Here is a 24,261-nt window from a genome sequence, read left to right on the forward strand (position 1 = left end):
CGTCTGTCTGGCTGTTGTGCTTGGACTAAACTTGTACGTACCGATTTATGATCTTATTCTGATGACTGATCTCACTAGTCAATTTGGAATATTATGTTCTTAGTAACCCCGTACAAACGCTATTATATAAGTAGGTTAATACTTACCGAAAGAAGAGTTAATGATTTTTTTCTAAAAAATAATACTTTCTATAAAAGTATTACCATTAGTTGACCATATTTTATTCGTCAATAATTAATGTAATTACGGCGATGATAAAACATTGCAATTTATAATATCAAAATTTTACTGTTGATAACATGTTTAAATACTAATTTATCGTAGTAATAATATCGATAGCCTTTATTTATTTATTTTTTACTTTAACATGAAAGGCTCTTACAATATAATATTGCATCTTTAATTCTACTACATAATTGCAAAAGTAATTTTGGTTGTAGGTAAGTTGTAAGCATGTCAACTGCTGATAAAAACAATTGGGAACACAACATAAAAAATCGATTTTTCCTTAGGATTTTTCATACCTATTGATCGGTTAAAAGGTTATGAATCATAATATCTCATTACTAAAGCAGTCGTTCTCATTTCATATTTTAATCTGCAAATATTATGAAATGTTTAACGTTACGAAAGAAGCGGTTTACTCAAGGAATTGGATCAGATTCTGTATATTTATTCGCCATTTCCGTTCCTAAAGAGGAAAATTATTTTCTGATTCAAACTTAAAATTTTAGAAAACAACTTTTTTTGTCCTATCCTACTGCCTACACATAAAGGTTTAGATAATAATAATTGATAAGTATTAAATAAAGATAGAATGTATCCATGCATTTAAGGGCTGATTTTTCAATCGCGAGATAAACAGTCTAATAACTACCCCTCGAATAGATTTATTCAATTATTTATCTAACTCATTACGGCTCGCCTATTTTTCAATCGTGATTTATTTGATGAATAACTATCTGACCAAATATTTCCATATTGGCAGCACTGCTCTCGGAGTGGCGAAACAAACATATTAAATTAGTCAGGTTAGAGCGGGATAGAGTCAAATCTTGCAATTTGTCAACAACCGTCATTATGACTCACGTCAGGAGTGCACTTGTCTTCTATGATTGTTGATTGTTGTTTTGATTCGAGTAAAGAGTTTGATTAAATTTGTGTTTCAATTTATATATTTTACGATGGAAACGACATACTTAAAGGCAGCGTTCGGCAAATTTTCAATGGCATGGTCATCACTCATCAGTACTATCAAAAACATCAATTTCAATATGATTTTAATTGATAATAATTATATAGAAAGAGGTATAATTGTTAATAATTCTACGCTCTATGTTATGACATACGAAAATGTCTCAAATTTGACGCGTCAGTTGTCAACTCAAACGCCTAACAGTCGAATAGCGCGCTATCTGGCCGTTGGAGCGGCAAATAGATTTATTCCTCAAATAACGTAGTTATTCGATAGATAAGTCCTATTCGTCTATTGAAAAATTGAATATTTTGTTAACTGAAGAATAAAGTCTATCTAGCTGTTTATCTGGGCATTGAAAAATCGGCCCTAAGTAAATATTAAGTAAATATTAGTCCAGGATCCCTCGCCCGTTTTTGCAAGTGACTACTATCAAGCTAATTTTCCGTGAGTAGCTTTATTTTGATGAGACGCCCAATAATTTCATGTACGAAACTCTAGATTGTGGTAGCTTACAGAGGTATCAAGGATAAAATTTTTGGATTTGATGGTTCTCAAATATTTATTACGCAATTTGTAGGACAATATGTCTGTTGAATTATATAAGTATTAAATAAGTGAATACAAAAAAATCAGCTGGTTAGTAATCATTTATGATGAACTCGTTATCGATACACATTGGAATGAGGGGACTCTTTGATCAAACCATAGATTTTGTATACCCGGCTCGGCGAATGATGATTCCTATGACACTGACAGTTATTCTCAAGAGACAAACTTGTAATGGCGTCACCATTAAAGTAGAAGGCGTCTAAAAATAGCATTTATTAATTTTTACGTAGCTTTATGCCATTACATTGATATTCCGTTGGAATTATAAAAATTCTTAACATCTACGAGAAATTATATCAATCTGACTTTACGTTTACGTCCTACAAAACTTACATCGTTGGCATTTATCGACTAGTGCGGAAAGTATCGATAAATAAATTTCGATAAAATGAAACGAGTTCACATTTTTTCCATGCTTAAGCTTTAGTTCATTCACTATTGAATGGAACAGAAGATCACAGCATACAACAATTGTATACTCAAGAAAATTAAAAAAACTTTCGTTTTACTTACCTACTTAATCTATGCTAAAAAACTTAAATTAATACAACAACAACATAATGGACGTTAAAAATTAAGTTTATAATAATTGTAATAAACATGATTACCGACGTGGCTGAATGCAAACCACGCCTTTGCCTATAAAATAGTAAAGTATCGACACGTCACACGACCCATCATACGAGCAATCACTAAGACGAACTGTCATAGGGATCATCATTCGCCGAGCCGGGTATAGGACAAATATTTTTTCGAATAATTTAGATAATTATCTTGAGATTGAACAAAAAAAAACATTTTTAGTAATAAATATTTGAGAACCATCAAATCAAAATATTTTATCCTTGTTACCTCTGTTAGCTACCACAATCGAGAGTTTCATACATGAAATTATTGGGCGTCTCATCAAAATAAAGCTACTCACGAAAAATTAGCTTGATAGTAATCAAGTGCAAAAATGGGCGATGGATCCTGAACTATATAAAGTTTTCACAATTTTCATGAAGATACTGTCAATTTTTATTTTTATTTTTCATAAATTGCATTTTTTTTATACAGCGCCATCTAGGTATAAACTAGTAAAACTCAGAAACATCACTTTTATCTTAATCGAAGTGGTGCAACACCGTAACCATAGATGGCGCTCCAACAAATGCCGTATGCGCGATATCTTATGTAGATGGCACTAGGTGCAACACAACCAAAATAATTTCTTCGTAGATTAATGTTGTTTATTTTTCAATTGAATTAACCCATTGACCACCGTAAGCCCCGATCGGGCCACGACACAATAGATTATCTATTGTGTCTGTGATTCCGAGGACTGATGGATTAAATTAGTTAAACGGAAATATTTTCAGAAACGTTGCACATTCATAAAGGTGTGTATCTAATGAAAAAAAAAATAGAATATCTAACCTATCAATAATTATTAATCTGTGATGCTATTAACAACGTAGGATAAGGGACCTAAGTTCCTTGGCTAATATTGTTTTTTTTAATTCACATATATGTACCTACATATTATTCATATTTGAAAGTAGTAAACCTCCCCTTTTCGTTATAAATAAATAAGAATAAATATTTAAAAAAACATATTTTGTTACCTATTATTAACATTATATCACATTCTTGTTTGATCTTCTGTTTATATCAGACGATTACTGTTATTTCAACAGGAAACAAACCTACTCATAAATTGAATCAGATAACAGGAGATAATATTTATGTAGGTAGTTTCATCACAAATTCAGCTACCGAGTTCCAGGTAATCAATTTTTATACCAATAAATTGCTTGTCCGTTGTATGATTAACACGACCGTATAATAAAATGGTCAATACCCATATTCATCAAGTAAAAAAGGCGGAGAATAATTAAATTTGACGACGTTTAATCTGAACGTAAAATAAAACAACACGCGCTCGTCTTCGCGTCGTAATATCGAAACTCGTAGTGTGCCTCGAAGATGTTTTTTTTTTAATTTTTTCTCGTTGAAGATAAATTATATCAACGCATTATCCTGTAGGTTTCGGTTTGGGTGCGGCGTCCGCGGGGAATCGTGCATAACTTGAACGCTACGTCATAGCCAGTAAAAAACTTCGAACTCAGGCAGTCAAGGCCTTCGGAACTCCAGCATTTACATGTTGTATACTATAAACATCTACATCAGCATGTATTTAAAGTTGAAACCGCTGCGTGGTATCTTTTCGTAATGTACACGCATTCCCCGTTGGCCAATTTTCATTCCTGAATATAAATATTTTCCATTTTAGGCTAATGTGCGCTTTGAGGTATTCGAGTTGCGAGATTTCCTTGTTCAATTAATTTTCTTAACACGGGATTATTTTTTTTACTTACCTACGTACCTTAAGGATTTATTTCTTGGAGCCCTAATTTACGGGTTTTAAATTTTATTGTTGTTTACCAATTATTAAAACTTTGAGCTTTTAAATTGACCAGTTTCAAGCCATTCAAGGTAAGAGCTTAATCTTAATCTTACAGTTTTAATGTGAAAAATTAATACAGCTCTAATAAATCATTAATTTCGTTCTTGGTTAATGACATTATAAATATAAACAAACATTGCGTTTGCGAGGTAGTTAAACAATTTTAACGGTTTCATTTCGAAGAAAAAGTAACAGATATCCGAGATGGTCGAGCTGTTGTTTTTTGTGTCGACTTAAGATGCCTGAGCTGATTAGTTTTGAGAAGTCTTCTGATGTGATATTTGTGCACTTAAAAAGGAATTTTAATCCAGAACCCCGTATCAAAATTAGAATTATACAATGTATTGTTTACCTATTAAACAGTGGTGACGCATTCTTCGAAAAAGAAAGAAATCTAAATAATGTTGTTGAAATAACTCGTATTTATATTTTTATCACTTCATCATCACTACATAGTCACTACATAGTATAAAACAAAGTCGCTTTCTCTGTCCCTATGTCCCTATATCCCTATGTCCATTTGTATGCTTAAATCTTTAAAACTACGCAACGGATTTTGATGCGGTTTTTTTTAATAGTTAGAGTGATTCAAGAGGAAGGTTTTAGTATATAATTTAATAGGTTTTAGACAAAGCGGGCGAAGCCGTGAGCGGTAAGCTAGTACATTATAATTCCCAAAACTTTATCATCGGAAAGTTGCTAGTGTTACCATATATCTATGTAGATAATGCAATATTTTTTATAAAAACCAATCTACATAATTATTAAATAGTTGGAGTAACATCTTACCTACCGTACATTTTGTGTATCTTTTACGTATTATAAAAATATAGACTTAATTACGAATTAAAACGTGCTTCTTTTGTTACAGGTGACAGTATGGGGCAGCAGTACAGTCGCAGAAGTAATCAACGATCCTCTACAAGAGGCTGGAGTTGTTATAGCTGGGCTTCCATCTGGACCTCTGTCAGTGCCGCTATCTCTTCCTATTGCTGGACCTATTCCACCACCAGAAGACGCAGTAGCACCTCCCACTGCGCTCTTGTTCCTTGGTGGCTCAAAGGCCCCTGTGGAACCAAGGGCGCCAGCAATTTGCCTGGAAGGAGAAGTTATCGTTGTCGAATTCGAGCCACCACCGTGGGATGGAAAGGATTTAGAAGTCTTTCTGGCTTGGGAGAAAATATATGGTGAGCTTATAATGATACCTATAATACTTACACATAATACCCGTTTTCCGGATGCCTTATTGATTATAGATCGAATAAATCAATTTAAAACCATTCAAAAGTTTGAGTTTGAGTTTGAAAAAAATTAGTCAATCAATTATCAGGTGTAACAAAATAAAAACCATAAAAATAAGGTCAATAATAGCTTCGATTAGTTTCACTGGCAACCAATACTTATTAAAGTACATTCAATACAGAAAACTAGTGCCTGTACCAATTCTGAACAGGTTAATTCATAATATCGTGTCTTTAGACTTTCACGCCTACGATAATATGACCATAAAGTTTTCTAAAGACAACTGAATGAGTACTCGTACATTGACTTATAGTTCTTAGCGAGTCATATCTTATGAAAAGTATTTCCTTAACTTTCCTTGTGCCTTGGAGCGCTCGTCAATACGAGTCGGTTGTGTATTAAGTATTCCATCAGCAAACTATGTTTGTAGAAAGCGGTTTGGCAATATTGAAACGTGTACGCACGCCATTGCTATTGTCCGGTAATCTTTCGCAGAAGCGACTCGTATGCAAAGCTAATGCAGTCGCCGTGATCGCCATACTGATAGAAGTCGTCCCGATACTTGATCCTTATTATCGCGGAATAAGGCTTTAAAATCACACGCCATTTTAGGTTAAAACCTTATGTGTAAACGTATAAAAAGACTCCGTGTAATAAATATATGCGACCAAGTTTCGCCTCTCCAGTTGCTATACCATAAAAAGGAATATCACAGATACTTAATAGATCACATACAGACCATAGATATCTTAGTATGCTTATGCTAAACGTTTACAAGTTGAAACAACATACGCATTTAAAGGACCACCTAGATGCTTAAATATTACATGGACGATTAATATTATTTTTTAATTGGTATATTTATATTATAATTTTTGTTTCAGCGTCTATGCTGTTCTCAGCTGTAGAACTTTATGGCAAGCCATTACTGCGAGCTGCAGTTATTACCAAAGAAGAATATCACTTGCTGTTCTACTACTTAGAGTCAGTTTCAGAAGCAAGCGAAGCATTAACACAACGTATGCGAAAATACATTGATTCTGGTTTACTAAAAAGCAATCCTGCTAAAGATGACGACACACTTGCCGCTCTTAATACACAGTTAGACTCCATTAATATTGAAAATGAATCGAAGTCGAGTCTTTTGACGGAATTGATTCAAGAGGGTATTTTATCCCAACATGACGTAGATTGTGCATCTGACATGGCTAATTCAATATATAGTGAACAACCTTCAAATAATAAAATCTTAGATGATGATAACAGGTCAAGCTCATCTTCACTAGGTGTTGCCCCGCGTCAAGTTGTAGTTGATGTTGTTGTAGACAACGGCGAGGCAGTTGTCGATAGTTCATTAGTAGAAGAGTCGGAAGAGGTTACCACTGTGAGGTTAAAAAATGGAGCACAATGTTGTGCTGACCATAGAATATCAGCTGATATTACAGAAAATGTTTGGTCTAATGTACGGTGGGACTTCCTTAACCCAGCAGATTTTGGATATGATCAAGTACCAAATGTAAAAAGAAGCCGGTCAGAGTCTGCATTAACTCCCGTTGTAACAAGGCGTCACGAAGAGATTTACGAGACATTAAGAGACGACGAAGAAAACTCCTGTGGTAGTATGACACCTTATGAATCTATAGAAGATTTATATGATTGTATAAAAAACGCAGCGTATAATAATGTTATTGTCGCTCAATCATCACCTTCGACCGAGAGTCAATCTGAGCCGCAATATCCGGACTTCGATGAAAAGTCGATCACAACACGCCAGAGTTCCGCTAGTAGTGAAAAAAGCGGAACCTCGTCCGCTTTTCCATTCTCGAAGTGCGGTTCGAGCGATTCGACCGGCGCGTACACGTCTTGCGAGTCTTCTAGTGGGATCAATACTTTCGCTCCGAAAAGCATTCCAGAGTTAATTAAATGTAGAGAACTACCTCCCCCGCCCGCCCGCACGGAAGTCGAAATGAATGAGAGTACTATTCTATTGAAGCAACTGTTTATGGGTGAATTGATGGATGCATACGGTGAATACCTTTCTGCGTACCCGTACGCTCGATCGCTGTTGCGCCGGAAGATGCGACGAGACGAACATTTCTCTGCACTGGCGGACATCAGACGAGGCGCCGCCAAGTACACCATCGCCGATTACTTGGAATTACCGGTAAGTCGCTTTATAATAATATTACTTCGAACATGTTGTAATCGAAGATCACGATACATTGTATTCATTGCACGAAGGAGATATATTCAGCTTTTATGTTCGTGTCAAATGGGGCAATTTCATTAATTCGCCATGGAATCGAGAACAATAAGGAGAGTATCGGTGGTATTCCGTTCTGGAGTCGATTTGATGGCGGCCGTGTGACAATGATACGAGCCTGCGCACGCGTCGCCATTCAATGCTAATGGGCCGGAAGAGTGCACGTGTAACTCTCTCCCTGATTACAGGCATTGTTTCACGCCACTTCAGGGCTTCGCTTCTTTACCGTGTAAAATGCTGTAAATGATATTTTTTAAAATGTTGGAAATTATAATTTCGAACATTATAATTTGCTTTTTAAAATTAATATCTAAATCAATAATCAAATAATTTTAGACATCTAAATTTAATGTAGATAGTTACCTTAAAAATTTACGTAAGCCTTCAGTTCATTTTTATTTGGAATGTGAAATAAACATTGTTCTGATTTAAGGTCACTGACCATAAATATGGTATTCTGTCAGTTATGACAATTATGCATTAATTTAAAACCTACAATAAAATTTATAATCAGAATTTAAATAAACACGTTATGATAAATATTTTGTAGAAAAGACGTTAAATATCACGGTCGAACAGGCTGATATTGGTCACATTATAGAAGTATAATAATACCTATGTAATAATGCAACACAAAAATACTATTAAGAATTTCATATCGTAAAATACAACATAAAATTAGGCATAGCTGCAACAACGTGTTCATGACTCAGGTTAAAATCAAGTTGCAATCGATGAGACATTATAGGCTACCTATATTATATACTAGCTTCCGCCCGCGACTCCATCCGCGCGGATGTCGGTCATCGCGTGGATGGTCTCCATTTTGATTAACTCTGACAATGACATCTTATAAATATCTATTGGACCCAAATACGGCTAGGCTTATAATCAACTTATAATAATACGCAACGTGTGTTCGCGGTTCTACAGAACAACCGCGTCTATGGATAAAACTGAAAAAATAAGATTAATTTATTTTCTACTTCTATTGATTTAGTTATTTCATCAATGATCTAATTGTTAAAAAACTTTTAATTAATGTTGACTTCATAATGCAATAACTCTACATTAGATATCATTAGTGTACTTCAACCCTGCTTAGAGTTTAGTAAATATTTATAAACTACTAATAAATTTAGATTTTCTAATATATTACGTAATCGTTAAACAATGTAGGTACCACACCCCAGGGGTGCTCCCGCCAACGTACGAACCTCTGTAGTCTATACACCACCCACGTCTTATTCATCAGATCATAGACTAGACTCAAAATGCCAAATCAATACTAAATGATTGCGAAGGTTACATTGATCCATTGTTATAAAATCGCAATTATTATTAACCCTCTTTTTGTTATGACTATTGATTATAGAGGCGTGCCGTGTGATTCTTGCTTTGATCTTTTTTATCGCAAGTACAATAATGTGTTTCAAGTATGGGCTACAATTAATAACGATTAAAATAGCACAACGATTTTCTTTGCTAAATGAAGATAAAAAAAGAAAAGGCCGGTTTATGATTGATCTCTACATCTATATTAAAAACATTTTGTCTCTTTAAAAATCTGTAAAAAAAGCTCTCAAGATATCACTTAGGCATAAATTCCACATTTAATCAAAATTATTATGTTTAATAAACTGTTGTCCATTAAAATAGTTAAAATTGACCTAAAATGAAAAAAATATCATTATTGCACCAAATTACCGTTAAGGTAGGTATGTAACTTTTATTAACGGGGTATTCCGTATTACATAAAATAAAAGGAACTCTAAAACTCCAGGTAAAAATTAAAACACTAACAAAATTGAAAATCACTGCATACTTTTATCAAGATATCGCACATGTTACAGTTCTATTAGGCCAAACCTTATAGGAAACGAAACATGCAGGCGCGGTGACCATATGGGCTTATCTGACTGAAGTCCTAATTTGCTTGTTTGCATACAAATAGACACGACTTACTGATAACGTACTCAATAATTGTTGTAGTAACTTAAGCTTTTTACACACACGAACTTATGCAATGAAATTCAGGTGAATTCTCAAAATAGAACAAAGTTTGTTGACGTTCTCCTTAAAAATTTGGGAATAAAAGTAAATAAAAGAGATCAAATTCAGTGTTCTAAAAAATTAAGCAAATTCGAAAAAGCGAAAGCTCTTTCGCTTAATTTGACTGAAAAGTCAGAACTTTCAAATTAGCATCATAATTCGTAGGTACATAATGAAATCGAAAAATTATTATAAAAATGTGTACAATCTACTCAAAAAATCTTATAATTTAAAGTTCTAGTTATAGAAGTATATTTGAAATCTTACCTCTTATAACAATATACTATTTACATTATCAGGTATTTGCTCGATAAGCCTTAAATATTCATTAGTTTGGGTTTAAAATAAATTGCATATAAATTGAGCTATTGAAAAATTCGAACACGTATAAGTTTAACTCATGTGGAGTGTGAACGTATGGATAGAGTCAACGCCACCGTGTATGGAATAATAAACCTAGTACAGTGTTGTAAATGAAAAATATAGAAAAATGTTGTAGGTACATAGGTAGGTATATGTGTGAAAAAAACTATGAAAATAAAGCTACATATTTTAATATTATGCAGCAGTTTTTTTTCATAGTTTTTTGTATAAAAAGTTTATTAAGACATATAAATGCTATTTAATCACTTCATCGGTAGAAGGTATTTATTTATAGGAGTATATAGAGCAAAATGTAACAGTAACTTGTAACAGTTTAAATGAAAATTAAATTGTATATGTCTTTTGCGTCTTATGTAGAATTATGTAGAGCCCTGTATAAAAAATCTAAAATCCATACTTTCAAGTGTGAGAAACAGCTTCATATGTGAAGCTTTATATCTCGGTTTTAATATCCTATTAAATTAGCAAATATACGGCAGCCCCAATCAGCTAATATTATTCTTTCCAGTCATTGTACAGTAAACGGCTTTAAAGATCTTGATTGCTTGAGAATTTGCAAATGAGGCTTATCCAGGGTTATTAAGATGCGAGGGCCGAGCTATTTGACTCTTTACATTCAGTCATGTATAATTGTATGCGCTTAAAGCCATGATTATTCGATTCTTCTAGATTCCGATTAACTTTTGTTTGTTACGTTGAATCTTAAAGAGTTAAATGGAGCTCTTCAATTATTTGATTTATAATTACTTATCTCGTATTAAAGGTTATTTTCTGAATGAAAATACGAAAATCCTAATGAAATATCGTCAAGCTTCAATATTTATCGCCCTCATAGTGCTCACATTCGTTAAGTTTAAAACAAACAGTATCGGAAGTATCAAGTATGAAAAATGTGATGGTTATGCGTGAGTCGTGACTACTAATAAAATTAGTGGACAAAGAAATGTGTGAACATTAGCTCTTACCTATTTGTATCTTTCCGTCAGCTTCCGGAGCGGACATTCCTAACATGATTTCTATTGCTTCACAGTTATTATCTTTGAATTTAGTGGCATAATCTAATCTAAATGTTGTTTAAAATATGATCTACATTTTACCAATTGAACTGTAGATTGGCACAGTTTTAAATAGAACCGTCCGTAATTAAAAACACACATAAAATATATATTTATTTATTTATTTAACCATTTATTGTACCATACCATTTAACATTACAATGTACACTGTACAGTATAATTATTATATACATAGTTGTATAGATGCGAGGTAAAGTACAAAAGGTGTATTTATAATTTTATATTAATAATTTGATAAATAGCTATTTATTATCTATTAAATGCACGGCAATGCATCTCTGCAAATCAAATTAGCGAGCGTTTACACTTCTCAGATTACAAAAATAAAATCGCGTTACCATTTATTACGAAAATGCAGAGCAAGCCAATAAGCTATGATGCATGTTTATTTAACGTGACTTTGTGTTGACGACGAATTTCTTTGATAAATTTATCTCTATCATTTAATATTTATATGATAGTTTTTAATGCTCTATAGTTTTTTTAATTGTAGAGATACAATCGGAAGAATTAACTATGGTTCATTCTTCATTTTAGACTAGATTAAAGTTTGATTTAAGACAAAATTAAATGCCATTTTTACTTCACAACAAAAGCGTTCAAATAGGCACTACAAAATATGCAGCTGCAAGAATAAAATATTTAATGATTTTAGTTAAATACTGCTGGCTACAACTATTAAAAAATCTAATTAATCAATCAAAGTATGTAAAAGTCTCGTTTAAAATCTTTAATTTATCTTCAATAGGTAAATAAAAAACGATGGAATGATAAACGATATTCATTAATGGGTTTGAATGATTAAGAAAAAATAATATCATAAAACACGATAGATCAGATAGATAAAACATTTCCATTGATGATATTTGCGTGCATCTCATAACGAGTATGTATTTATTGACTAATGAATATTCAACAGTTTACACATATCTTCTCGTACTTCATCAGCGTGGTAATAATCCTTTCGTAACGTATCAGCACAGCACAAAAACACACTTTCAATATTCGTAACGCTCATATTTTGTGCTGTTCACGTGTTTTTCGCCAATAAAATCTCTAATGTATGCAATGTATGCCACTGTTAACTTTTTCGCTCGCATTTTTTCTTCACGATTGAGCTCGGTGTGTTTCATTTTGCTGTGATATTGCCTTTTTAGGAGTTCCGCTCTGGTGTGAGCCGTATGACTTGCTTAAAAATCTAGATATTATTACAATCTTAAACCTGCTAGAGATTCATAAATTTAAGAAGCTCGTAGGTAAGTGGGTTAGTTTAGTTTCTTTTTTGATAGATCCAGTATGTTATGACATAAATTAAGTGTGACGCATTTGCGACTCCCGTCGATAAACCGAGACATATTACATCATGTCCCAAAAAAAATGCATAATTACAGAGGTGCTTTTAGTGTAATATATTTATCGAGTTTATTATGTAAGCTTTTTCGATTTTGAATTCTAATATGTTATCGATTTGCTTAATTTTAATATTAATTAAGGTCAATCAAATTCAACCACGTAACTTCAATGCTATCATATGCTATACACATACATATGTGAGCTAAAAACGTCAAGTGATTTGCATAAAAATACTAGGTATACAAATTATATACAAATTATAATTACATAATAATTTAAACTTTAATTAAATTAGATTTAAACCACCTATAGATGTAAGAACAGATAAAACTGGAACATGACACTTCCTTTAAAAGAGTCGGTTAAAAACGAAAGCCACCGACCCAGAAGCCGGTGTTCAAGTTTCTTGTACACCTTTATAATGTATCTCAAGAGGACCTTTGCCCTTCAATGGGATAGTAATGGGTTATTATTATATTGCTACCGCTAATGCAATGATGTTCGACCGGCCGCCCCTCCCGGTTCTGCTTTCTACGCGCGGTTTCACTGATTGAGGAGCCGACCGAACCGCTTTTTGTATCCACTATCGCACGCAATTGTCACAAACCTCCGCCGTTTCAACACAGCTTACTTATAGTCTTTGTTTTCACAAATTTTCCACAAAACCACAGACAACGCGTCGATTCACACGGCCGTTAAAGCTTAGCTATTATGTAAATTCAATAACTTTCTCTCGTTAAAATGAAAACTTACACAAGAAAACGCACTGGGGCTCCTTATTGAGTAAAACGTTCAAAAGTGACAGTTAACGCTTCCATGAGTTTGGCCCTCCGTTTATTTACCTCCCATTCAAATAGTGACACTCACAAAAGTCCGATGGTGTATTCAAATATCTCGTATTTGAATGATTCATGATTTAGTAACAATAGTTTTACTGCGGAGTGCGCTGTAGTAGCATTGCTAGATAAGGTTATAAATTGTTCGGCGTTTACAATAGGATTCTTCGGGTGTTTCAGTGCGCGTAAGAATGTCTACCTTCTCTGTACGACAGGAACGGTGACTCACCTTTGAGTCAGAATAAAAGCCGGGACAGCGAACATCGCACTGAAATTACCCTCTATATACTTATCTGTATAATGTATTCGAGTTTTAATAGAACTACATACATACTTGCATTACCTGTAAAGACTATTCTAAACGGATAGCTGAGTCTCATCCATAGCATTGAATATGGAAGTATGTATTATATATTTTCTAAAACGCCTTATTCTTGTGTCCGAAATATGTAGAGAAGATGTACATTATTTTTATGGGATTCATAAAAAATACTACCTCATTTCAACACGTGTTAAAGTTACTAAACTCTACTAACGATCATAAATAAGGTGTTAACTTTAAATCGAGTTAGTAATAAATTTTTAAAGATTTAATTTAATGGCTGCGATAAAAGTACCTTAATACTTATTTATAGTGATAGGTAACAAATGTCACAGACATTAAGTAACGCAATAGTTGGAGGTTAAAAGTACTCCTAGAGAAGTACAAATATGTAAGTAGGTAAGACGAAGGTCTCCGAACAGGTTACGGGCAAAGCAGTCACGTTATAAGAGTCAGATTGCACTATGGCTTTAATAGCAGTAACCTTGCTCATGAGCATGACAGCAAACACGTTTTAATGTGTTTATTATATGTTTGCCTATCTGAATGTGAAAATAATCTAAAAATCTAAGTCTCAATATACGACTCTGCCTTCTGACTCTGCATTCTGCCGGTCATAATTATTCAAAACATGTAAAAACTAAAAAGCCATCATTTTAAAATTTCATCATTTTAATAAGTACTATATTTAAAACTTATAAAAATAAATAAGACAACTCTACAAAATTAATCCAATTACACACTTTCATAGTTTCATAAAATACCAGACAACAAAGTGACGCAATTTTATAAATTACAGAAAATTATAGCAAAACGCAGGCCGTTCTCAATACTTTTTTCCATAAATGTAGAATTGTAATGTGCCACGGAAGTTCACCTGGCCTGATTATACCCAGGTCGGTGTGTCCACGCAACATCCGCCCTATTGTACATGTTTAATCCCATTGCAAAGCTATTATGATGCAGTTCTATTATGTCTCTTATCGAATTCTAAGAACATATGTCTTTTGGTCATATTGAGTGAGGTCATCAACGGGTTCCGAATTTATTTTCGATTACGATATCATACAAAATAATGGAATATTAAAGTACCTAGGTACGTGTTGAGCAAACTAGAGATGTGCCCAAATTAACTCTGAACTAAGATGTCTGTCGCACGTGTCTTCAAATATTTTCGGACTCATTAAGACCTCCATTATAATATTGTGCTAACACCGCTATTTGGCCTAAAACCGCAAATATGTTCGTGCTTGCATTCTGCAATTCCAGTTTTGATAAATATATATTCCTGTTGTAATCTTTATTCAATCTGAGTTTAGCGAGGCATGAATTTAGGCTTTTCGAAGACTCTTTTAATCAGGATTCGAGTGGGCGGAGATGCGTCAATGACCCGCAAAAGTTGTGGATCCGCATTCAGCAGGTAATGCCGATGCTAAATTTTGACAACGGTTCAGCTAGTCAATACCAAGAGTACCTAATAATATTGAATACGCTCTATCTGCAATACAATAAACACTGCCTTTCAATGGGGTGTTTGATAAACATGTGGAAACCATGCATATAATTCGAGCAGATCTTGGTGTGTTCTTCTTTGAAGACATGTCATTTACAACTAGTTCCGTGACCTCGCTCACGCATTCCCGCGCCTGCACCTAACTGTACTTTCCCGTTGACTTAATGCCGACTTTGGACAGAACCTGATCTTAGGCAAATGTACATTATAGCAATCGTTGCAATTTAATTATATTTTGAGTATGTGAGCGGAGGCAAAAGCCACGTAGATCAGAACATACCGGCAAAACCCGTAGTCTTTGGTTGAGCTTGCGTGCCGCGCATTCCATCTGAGCGACGCCGACGTTAGCCGATGATTGCCGACGCTCTAGCTGTCTGCGGCCGACTTCACACTGGTGTCTGCGCGAGCGCGGCGTGAACGTCTCGGTTGTCTGAAGTAACTGTCAACAAAGTTTTGCGTGTCGAAAATAAATGACGACTAAACTAAGTGCGTTTATAAATTATCGATGTAACAAAATGAATTAAATCGTGATTTTTAAAATAAAATTTGATTTATTAGTTCAACATTGACTTTAAAGAGTGCAAGAACTGTGTTATTTTTTGTTTTGGATTGCGTGCAACGTTCGCTGTGAGCTGATTGCTTTAGTGTGTGAGTGACTATATTGCCGTGAATAAAAAACTGGAATTATCTAATTAATTATTGGAAATGTTCATAACACAACGGTAACTATAAATTTGTTTACAAAACTTTTGTTATTTAAATTATGCAAAGGGAAGCCAATCCTGTCTCTAATGTCCACGTTGTGTTAAAGTTTTTGCCGTTAAATTGTAATGAAGCACATTCCGAAATGGTATTAAAATAACAGAATAAAACTACATATAGGTATATAGAAATATATTCTATGGTAATTAAATAAATACATATTATTTTTACAGTGTTTATGCAAGTTTCAAAACCAAAATGTTACTATTTATGGATTGCAATAATTACCTATAAAGTTTAACTTAATCGGTATTATATTTACCTGTCGTTATCATTAAAAACAAATCATGCATTTTATTAATGAATCATTGAAATCACTACAGAAATAGAAATGTAAAACACAGAGCCTATTAGAAAAAATTGTAAAAAGTAAAATTAAATTGACGCGAATAGGTATTAAAATTCTGTGTCAATCGTAGCGAGAGCGCGCGCCGTAAACACACAATCTACCTAGGTATTTGGCGATTATAATTTATGTAGCCAATAACCGATTCTTTGAATATAACGTCATCAGAAGCACATTTAGACAAGATAATATATTAGACAGGTTTCTATCCAACCAACCGCCAAAACAAAAAAAGAAAAAACTGAAGGAAATATGCGATCCCATCTTGCAAGTTAAACATGCGATGAAACCGGTACAGTAAAGGTTGCCCGCATATATTCAATATTTCGTCAGGTTATAAGATAACTCTTCTTTCATTACATAGCTTCATAAAATCTTTTGAAGCACGCACAAAGAAGGATCGATTTGATTTTTACTGCTATATTGTACTACTAAGACAACGGCTCTACATTACCTACATCTGTGCAGCAACTGCGTTCCAAATCTTGAGGCGAAATGTTTACAAATTACAGTTACCTTTATTTATTTTGTGTTTGTCTTTAAAAACCAAAAGAACAACAATTTGAATAGTTTCACATAGGTAGTAGGTACCTACCTACCTATGCAAGGAGGAACGAAATTCTTACATTTTCAAAAGATGGTCATTTAACATTGTTATAGCTAAGTTTATATCATTTGATCATGTACCATTAAGTCAATTTAGAGAACCTTACAAATATTAGGCTTCTAGCAGGGTTTTAGAAACCAAGTAGATACCTACCATACCATCAAAAAGTATTAGATATCGACTACTACCTACATTATTATGCTCCATACTCACGCCTCTAATACAGTTAAGCATCTAGATATAATCTTGTTTCCGTGGGACACAAATTGGCCACACAGCTTTTGACAAGTATATCTACTCTTCACCACCGGACGTGGCGCCGGAAGCTTTGATTATAGCCTCATTACCACCTTGACACTGGGCTCATACACGTTTTGCTTTCGTTAAAGTTCCTAAGTAGATTAGAGAGTTACACATAAAAATGAAACTGAGCAATGCAAGGTATTTAACAATGGATTAGTCACTGCAATTCGACGTCGAGCTATCTAGCGTCGTTCATCTAATTCCTGAACATTGGCAACTAGAACCCGCACCACCTTTGTTGAATGCCGATTTTGATACCAGCATTTGCGAATTGCGAGCGAAGCATGGTGTATTATATTATTACATAAATTCCTATGAAAAGTTTATAAAATAACTACCTTTTTATAGTATTTAAGTATAATGCCTGCAAATAAAAACAGCATTTTATTTATGTTATCATAGTTGAAAACATGGTCACCTTAACACGATTGCAATGTTCTTGCAAAACACGCTCAATCACGCGTAAGGTGCAGTGGAGGAAAAAGTTGAGAAATATCTCAGAGATTTGATTTGATTATTATATTTAATTACGTCTGTAACTGAATTTTGATATAAAATGAAATTCATTCATGCTTAATTTATTGTATCATATACGATTTGTCTTCAATTCAAAAGAATATCCTCAAATAAATTGATAGGTACCGAATACCGATGACAAAATATATTGTTTTTGCAATAAAGTAGGTATAAATGTATAATCCAATTGTAATTACAGATAGAGCACTAACTCATTTATTTTACATTGAGAATACGGATAGAATACGGATTAATGATAGGGGGCATAGTACGCACAATTCGATTACATAATTGTATTTCATTGTATCATAAGCTAATTTAAATAGGTCGTAGAGGTTTATTGAAACGAGGCAAAGAATGAATGGACTTATAGGACTTGCTATGTAGAGTGCTTGTAAATAGGGTTAGGCTAGGATATGGCTTCTTTAGTACTAGTAGACAGGGTGTGTCTTTGTCTATACTTAACTCAACGTATAAAGAGTAATTAATGACATTATTCAATAAATAATTTTATTAAAGGGTTTTTAAAAATATAATAATCAGTATAAATTATACTTCTAAATAGCTGCTCCTTGTTATATTTTTTCTTTATTGTGAAATATCATGAGAAACGACGACAAGAATAGCATTAAATTTAGAAAACACGCAAATGTATAAATTGGCCAATAGACTGTATTGCAATTATATTCGTATCATATCTCGGTTGTATTAGAAAAATAATTTGGAAAATCCAAAAGTGCACGCCTCATAATTTTTTTTTAATAAATATTTATTAATTATTATTTTTGTTTATTTAATAACAATTAAACCACATCGAATCAGACCCTGAAAAATGAAAGGGTTCTATTCCTGAGCATACTCAAGCGTAAGAGAAAAAAAAAGACTCGATTAGTAAAGTATTTCGGTCGCTATCGTGTTAACAAGAAAAAGGATCCGCACATACAGACACACGGACGTCCAAGACAGAACTTTTTTAAACTGTTTTTTAACTAGTTTAAATAACAAAAATGACATCAAAAATATCATGAACGTTAAAAATAGTGTTTTTTCTTAATATGTGTGTGTATGTATTATCTTACAAGTGCAATGTATGATACATAAAGACATTTTAAGTTTGAAAAATCAGATGTTTTGCGCGAAGTGACAGTAGTACCCACCTCAACGCTTCGCTTATGAGGCGTGCAATAATTCCCTAATTATAACTTTCTCTGTACAACAATACGATATACGTTATTACAATTAAATTGTGATATTTGAAAGTATGTTAACATCTTGCGTAACAGAGTATAGAGTATCGAGAAATGCATCTATTATGACAGGTCAAGACAAAATATAAGGTGTTAGATTCACAGGTACAGTCGAAAAAACTTTAAATGATTCTTAGAACTAATCAATTGATATTTAATTGTCATTGACCTACTAATATCCAATTATTATTTTTTTAATATTGAAGGTTACAAAATGCGAACATCTGAATTGCAAATGTTTAAAATTGTTTTTTTTTTTAGCTGTAATTAAAAGAATATAATATATTGAACACTAATACCAGTTGTGTTTTTTTGGGTAATTTTAGAACGGTCAATTTGACAAAAAATCCAATGATTCAGTGAGTAAGGTTGCCAAACGTAATGCGGCCTTTAGAATCTACCTGTCGTAAATTATTATAGTATAAACTATAATGTAGATACTTTCGCTTTAAAAACAAGGGTCGGTAATAATAGCCAATATTGTGTTCCGTCACAATATAATATTGTGAGGTAATTTCATCGATAAATAATACTCTATACAAAGAATAGTTTTGTCACAGTTTTGTGTTATGTTTAGAATTTAGATACATTGTTTTTGTGTTTATAAAAGTTAATGATCACATCTGCTTGCTATGACGCAATACCGTGAAAATGATATTATTTGAATGTTTTATAAAGTTCATTTGTTTATAACCAAGCATATAAAAATCCATATTTACTTCCCACCCACTTATATAGAGTCACAGTATACGTTCGAAAGAATAATATAAATAATAGTTTATTTATAACTTCGTATGAAATATATTTAAATAGGTTTATTTACAAAACTTATTAATGATTTTCAAGATCATGATCTGGTTTTAGACATAATGTCGGGCCGCGAGCCAATGCACCTACATCAATAACCCACGTTGGGCACCCAAACAATGACAAGGCTTTCTAGTTAACAAAATTACATGTATGTAACTAGTAAACTGTATTAACGAGGTACTTAAAAATGACCCAAATGTCGTTCTAGTAAGTGGGTGGAGTTAATGGTGCAAGATAAGATAAATTCTCCAAGTAATTATCAAATTTCACGTGTTTCCCTACTATCTGAGAACAAATATTGTTACTAAGATTTTATCATTCATCGTACATTGTTTCGTAAGTTCTACTCCTAAGTTTCTAAACAAGAAACCAGATTAACGTGTGAATAGGGATACTAATCATTGTACTCACAGATTTCTTAAAAGCTCCAAGCATTTTTTATGGTGTTTTGGTAACTTCGAACGGATTAACATCTATAACAGAGTTGACTTATTTTAGTGCGTAGTTAAAAGCGGATAGAAGGAATTTTTATTGCCATCAGAAAGGGAACATAAAATTTTATTCCTTTCTAGGAGACAAGCCACTTGATGTAAATTAAAAATAACATATTTAAACATACATTTCGTTTTATGTCCTGGGCTTTCATTAGTCCGTCGATATTTTGTACTCAATAATTAACACACCAATTCTTAAAATTCAAAGTTAGTCAAAAATACAATTTAAAATACAGCAATTTCATTAAGCTTATTTCCATGGCAAAAAAAAACTGAGAAAAAGTGTTTAACCATGAATATTGTTACTTTCTCCCATCTTGTGTTTTTCTGGCTCCATAAAAAGTTCTTTATATTTAGCTTTACTATCCCCATTCCTCGTCTATTGTAACTTGTAAGCATTGAGCATTATTTTTCTTTATCTATTGACTATTTTAACTTCTAGGTGTCATGTCCAAAACTGCGAAGATTGCTAATACATATTAGGAAAGTAGGTATGTTTTTCCACCTATAAGTCATGTCACTATTTATACATATAAAACCACCATCTTCGCAAAAGGAACTACAACTTTCATACTTAGTAATCTTATGAAGTATAATATTTATGAATTTATGCTATCTAAAATGTCTAAAGTGTAGTTAAATGCAAAAGAAAGTGATCAAAATACGTAATGTAAATAGAGCATATTTAGCGAACGTAAAATCACTTGTTTGAGATGTAAATATTGAGTTATGTAATGACATTTTGTAGATCTTACGATTAACACATTGAATAGAGAGGTCACGCATTCTAAGAGTAATTGAAATGTTGAGTAAAATTAATTTTGTAGGTCATCCTAGAATGTTTACAGATGGCCTACTTGCCTTGGACTGGTTTGAGATAGGTTTGTGTATTGTTTTCTAATACCACTATGAATATTAAACGCATAGAAACTCGGGTTCAGGTATACGGTCTCAATATAAACAATTTAAAGTTATATTTAATGCAAAGTGTGATTTGATTATTTATTAGATTATTTATTATACTTATATAAAGAATATTTCACTTTCATCGGAATACTTCGACTTTCATCGGAAAGACTATGCTTAATGAAAGGCCGGCGAAACGAAGCTTATATTTCTAACTACATATGCTTATACAAAATCAAAGGCTTCGTGGAATGAATTTGATAAATTCCTCCATACAACTTGTACACTGACCGGGTTACATCGCCTGTAGGCTAGGCTGTAGCGTGTAAACAGTTACAAAAATTTAAATAACTCTGTCACGCGGTAGTTAATATAAATTATAAACTAATACAGGCGAGTAACGGTTCACGCCCTTCCTAACGTCTCTAATGATCCAAGACCACTTCATAGTCACAATTTAGTTAATGTTTGATTCATCGTGACTAAAGTTGTTGACATAAGTAAAGAGCAGCAACGCAAACATGCCTCGCCTAGCTGCAGTTACTTTATTATCTTCTGTGATGTCTATTGTGTTGTGCTTCATCTCAAAAATAATAATTGTTAAAATGCCTGTCCGTAATGTTAACACGGAAGAAGTAAATTTAAACGCACGTAACGTAAAATGTCTTCATTGACAATTCAGTGGTCCACATTTATCCATTTTATTCCTAACCAAATTATAAAGTATAACCTGACAACAACCTTTTGTATTATCATAAATGAATTAAAGTGGTTTAAAAATAAGCTAAAATGTATTCTATTGTTATTGTGTTAAGTGTTAAAAAGGAACACAGATAATATCTCTCTTGTGTTGGTATGACGCCAGCTGAACTATTATTAAATTTATCTGGAATATTTTACAAAACAAGATGAGCTGAGAGCCTTGGCTTTCACTCACGTTGTCATGAATGTAAACAATTGCATTTCTATGGGCTGCACAACTTGTAGTTTTCCTAAACATTATACTAATAGGATATTTTGCGTTTGCTGTTAGTTTTGATACATCTTAAAATACAATAGTAAATTGTGTTTGTCATTTATACCTGATTTTCTTCTAGGCGTTCCGCGTTTATCTATTGATATGTTTATTTAGTTGTATTATGATATTACGGTGCTTTTCATTATGTATGTAAGTTGTAAATTTTAAACGCAGGTGTTTTGCCTAGTCCATCAGTCCTCGGAATCACAGACACAATAGAAAATCTATTGTGTCGCGCCCCGATCGGGGCTTACGGTGGTCAATGGGTTAAACCCTTCTCCAATGACGCAATTCGGTTGTATAAACTTATCTTTTAATCACCACATTGAACGCATATAATACTGTATCCGTCGGTAAGTTGTAAAATGTAAAACTTGAATGATGTGAGGCTTATGACATAAAAATTAAAAACCATACTGCAACTGGTAGTAAACGGTGAAACATTGCGACAGACTCGGAGACGCGCCTCATAACACCTGCTTTCGATTCTCTTGACTGCTATCATGTCATATATTTCATTTTTATTTACACGACTCTTATTACATGTTAATAAAGCTGATGCACAGTGACATGTCCACGTGGTTAATTGGGTTTTAAATTACTTTTCCAAAATCTTAATTCAAATTGGTTATTTAACGTCTTCATTTATTCAGAATTTTATGTTTTCATTTATTCAGAATGTTTGTTTAGGTATTTCTTATGAATAACTATTTTCTATATATTATATCGACATTAAATAACCATAGTAAATACCATTTGAATGATTATAAAATATAACGAAAGATAATCAATCTTTGAAAAATACCTTGCACTCAAAAGTAACCACATGTTACAATTTCGGTAACAAATGTGTTAAAATATTTTGACATTTCCCCTGGATGCAGCGGCGTGTGCGTGCTCATCGATCGAGATACGGGTTCGTGGGCTCGAGCGTGACGTCTGCCCGGTGACATCCGATAGCCCATCTCACGACCGACCTACTTACTGTCCAAGGTCACCGCTTGACCTGATGTCGCTTCCGTGTCCGACGGGAGATAGTGTCTAAGTTGCGCCTGCGCACGTAAACATCGTGAAGCCTTTTTAGGAATATGACGCTTCTGCATACATTGTCTTATTTAAACGTATACTTCATTTACCAGGAATGTCAACAGATAGTTTGATGCTGAAGATGTTTATCATTGTTAGAAATTATTACATACTTACATAGGTAGTATGCATAATATAATGGCCGGTCTAATGTGTTTGCAATATTGACGGACACTCGAACTATTTGTTCCTTCCTTGAAAACAATGTTGAACATAGCGACGCTTTTAGCAATGAACGGATTTTCTTGTAAAGCGTGCTCTATGTTCGGCTTATCCACGTAGCTGAACGGTACTGTTGTGTCATGGTCGTGCCTGCGACAGATTTACAGATAGGGCGCCAATCAGAGCGTGTGCGCGCACCGTATCACAGGCTCTCTGATACAAAACCCAACACACTTTCTAATCTACGGCTTTGTCACTACGCTCAGCTATTGGTTAACTAGTTATACCAGACTTTCGCCAATTGTTTTCACGCTACATTAGATTTCTTCTCGGTATCAACGTAAACAAAAATCATCCACTCTTGCCGAGATTGCATCACAATATAGCATTGTAAATCGCTGTTGCATTACAAACTCATTGTTTGCGTACTCTATCCTCGGAAAGGTATTATTACGTCCATATTTAATTTGAACCGCGGTTAGTCGGATCGCTGGTTAGATATCGTATTGCCAGTTTAGCCGGAGTTGGCTCCCAACGTTGAATTCGATACGAGTTATCTGTCCGAGTGGCCTGTGTAATAGGAGAGCGGATAGACAACAAACTTAGCCGCAATGGGAGTCTTGATAAGGCGGTGTGGATGAGCGCATATTAGAGGCGAGGGGTGATAGCGCGGGGTGGGGTACCGGTCTCTACCGGTTCACGTCCAC

At 33.6% G+C, this 24,261-nt stretch overlaps 1 protein-coding gene across 1 annotated transcript in view; it reads left to right on the plus strand.

Annotated features, from left to right (window-relative positions):
* Positions 1 to 24,261, plus strand: part of LOC149481084 (uncharacterized) — a 112,745-nt gene that overhangs the window by 31,977 nt on the left and 56,507 nt on the right. The window contains exons 2-3 of the mRNA XM_089706201.1: positions 5,128 to 5,443; positions 6,383 to 7,662. Coding sequence (XP_089562327.1) covers positions 5,128 to 5,443; positions 6,383 to 7,662 — 1,596 coding nt within the window. The remainder of the gene's footprint in view (positions 1 to 5,127; positions 5,444 to 6,382; positions 7,663 to 24,261) is intronic.

The sequence above is a fragment of the Colias philodice genome, chromosome 17 (genome assembly GCF_061535455.1).
Source record: "Colias philodice isolate Cphi_HAF_F1 chromosome 17, ilColPhil1 Martin Lab GWU primary, whole genome shotgun sequence".
Lineage (NCBI taxonomy): Eukaryota > Metazoa > Arthropoda > Insecta > Lepidoptera > Pieridae > Colias > Colias philodice.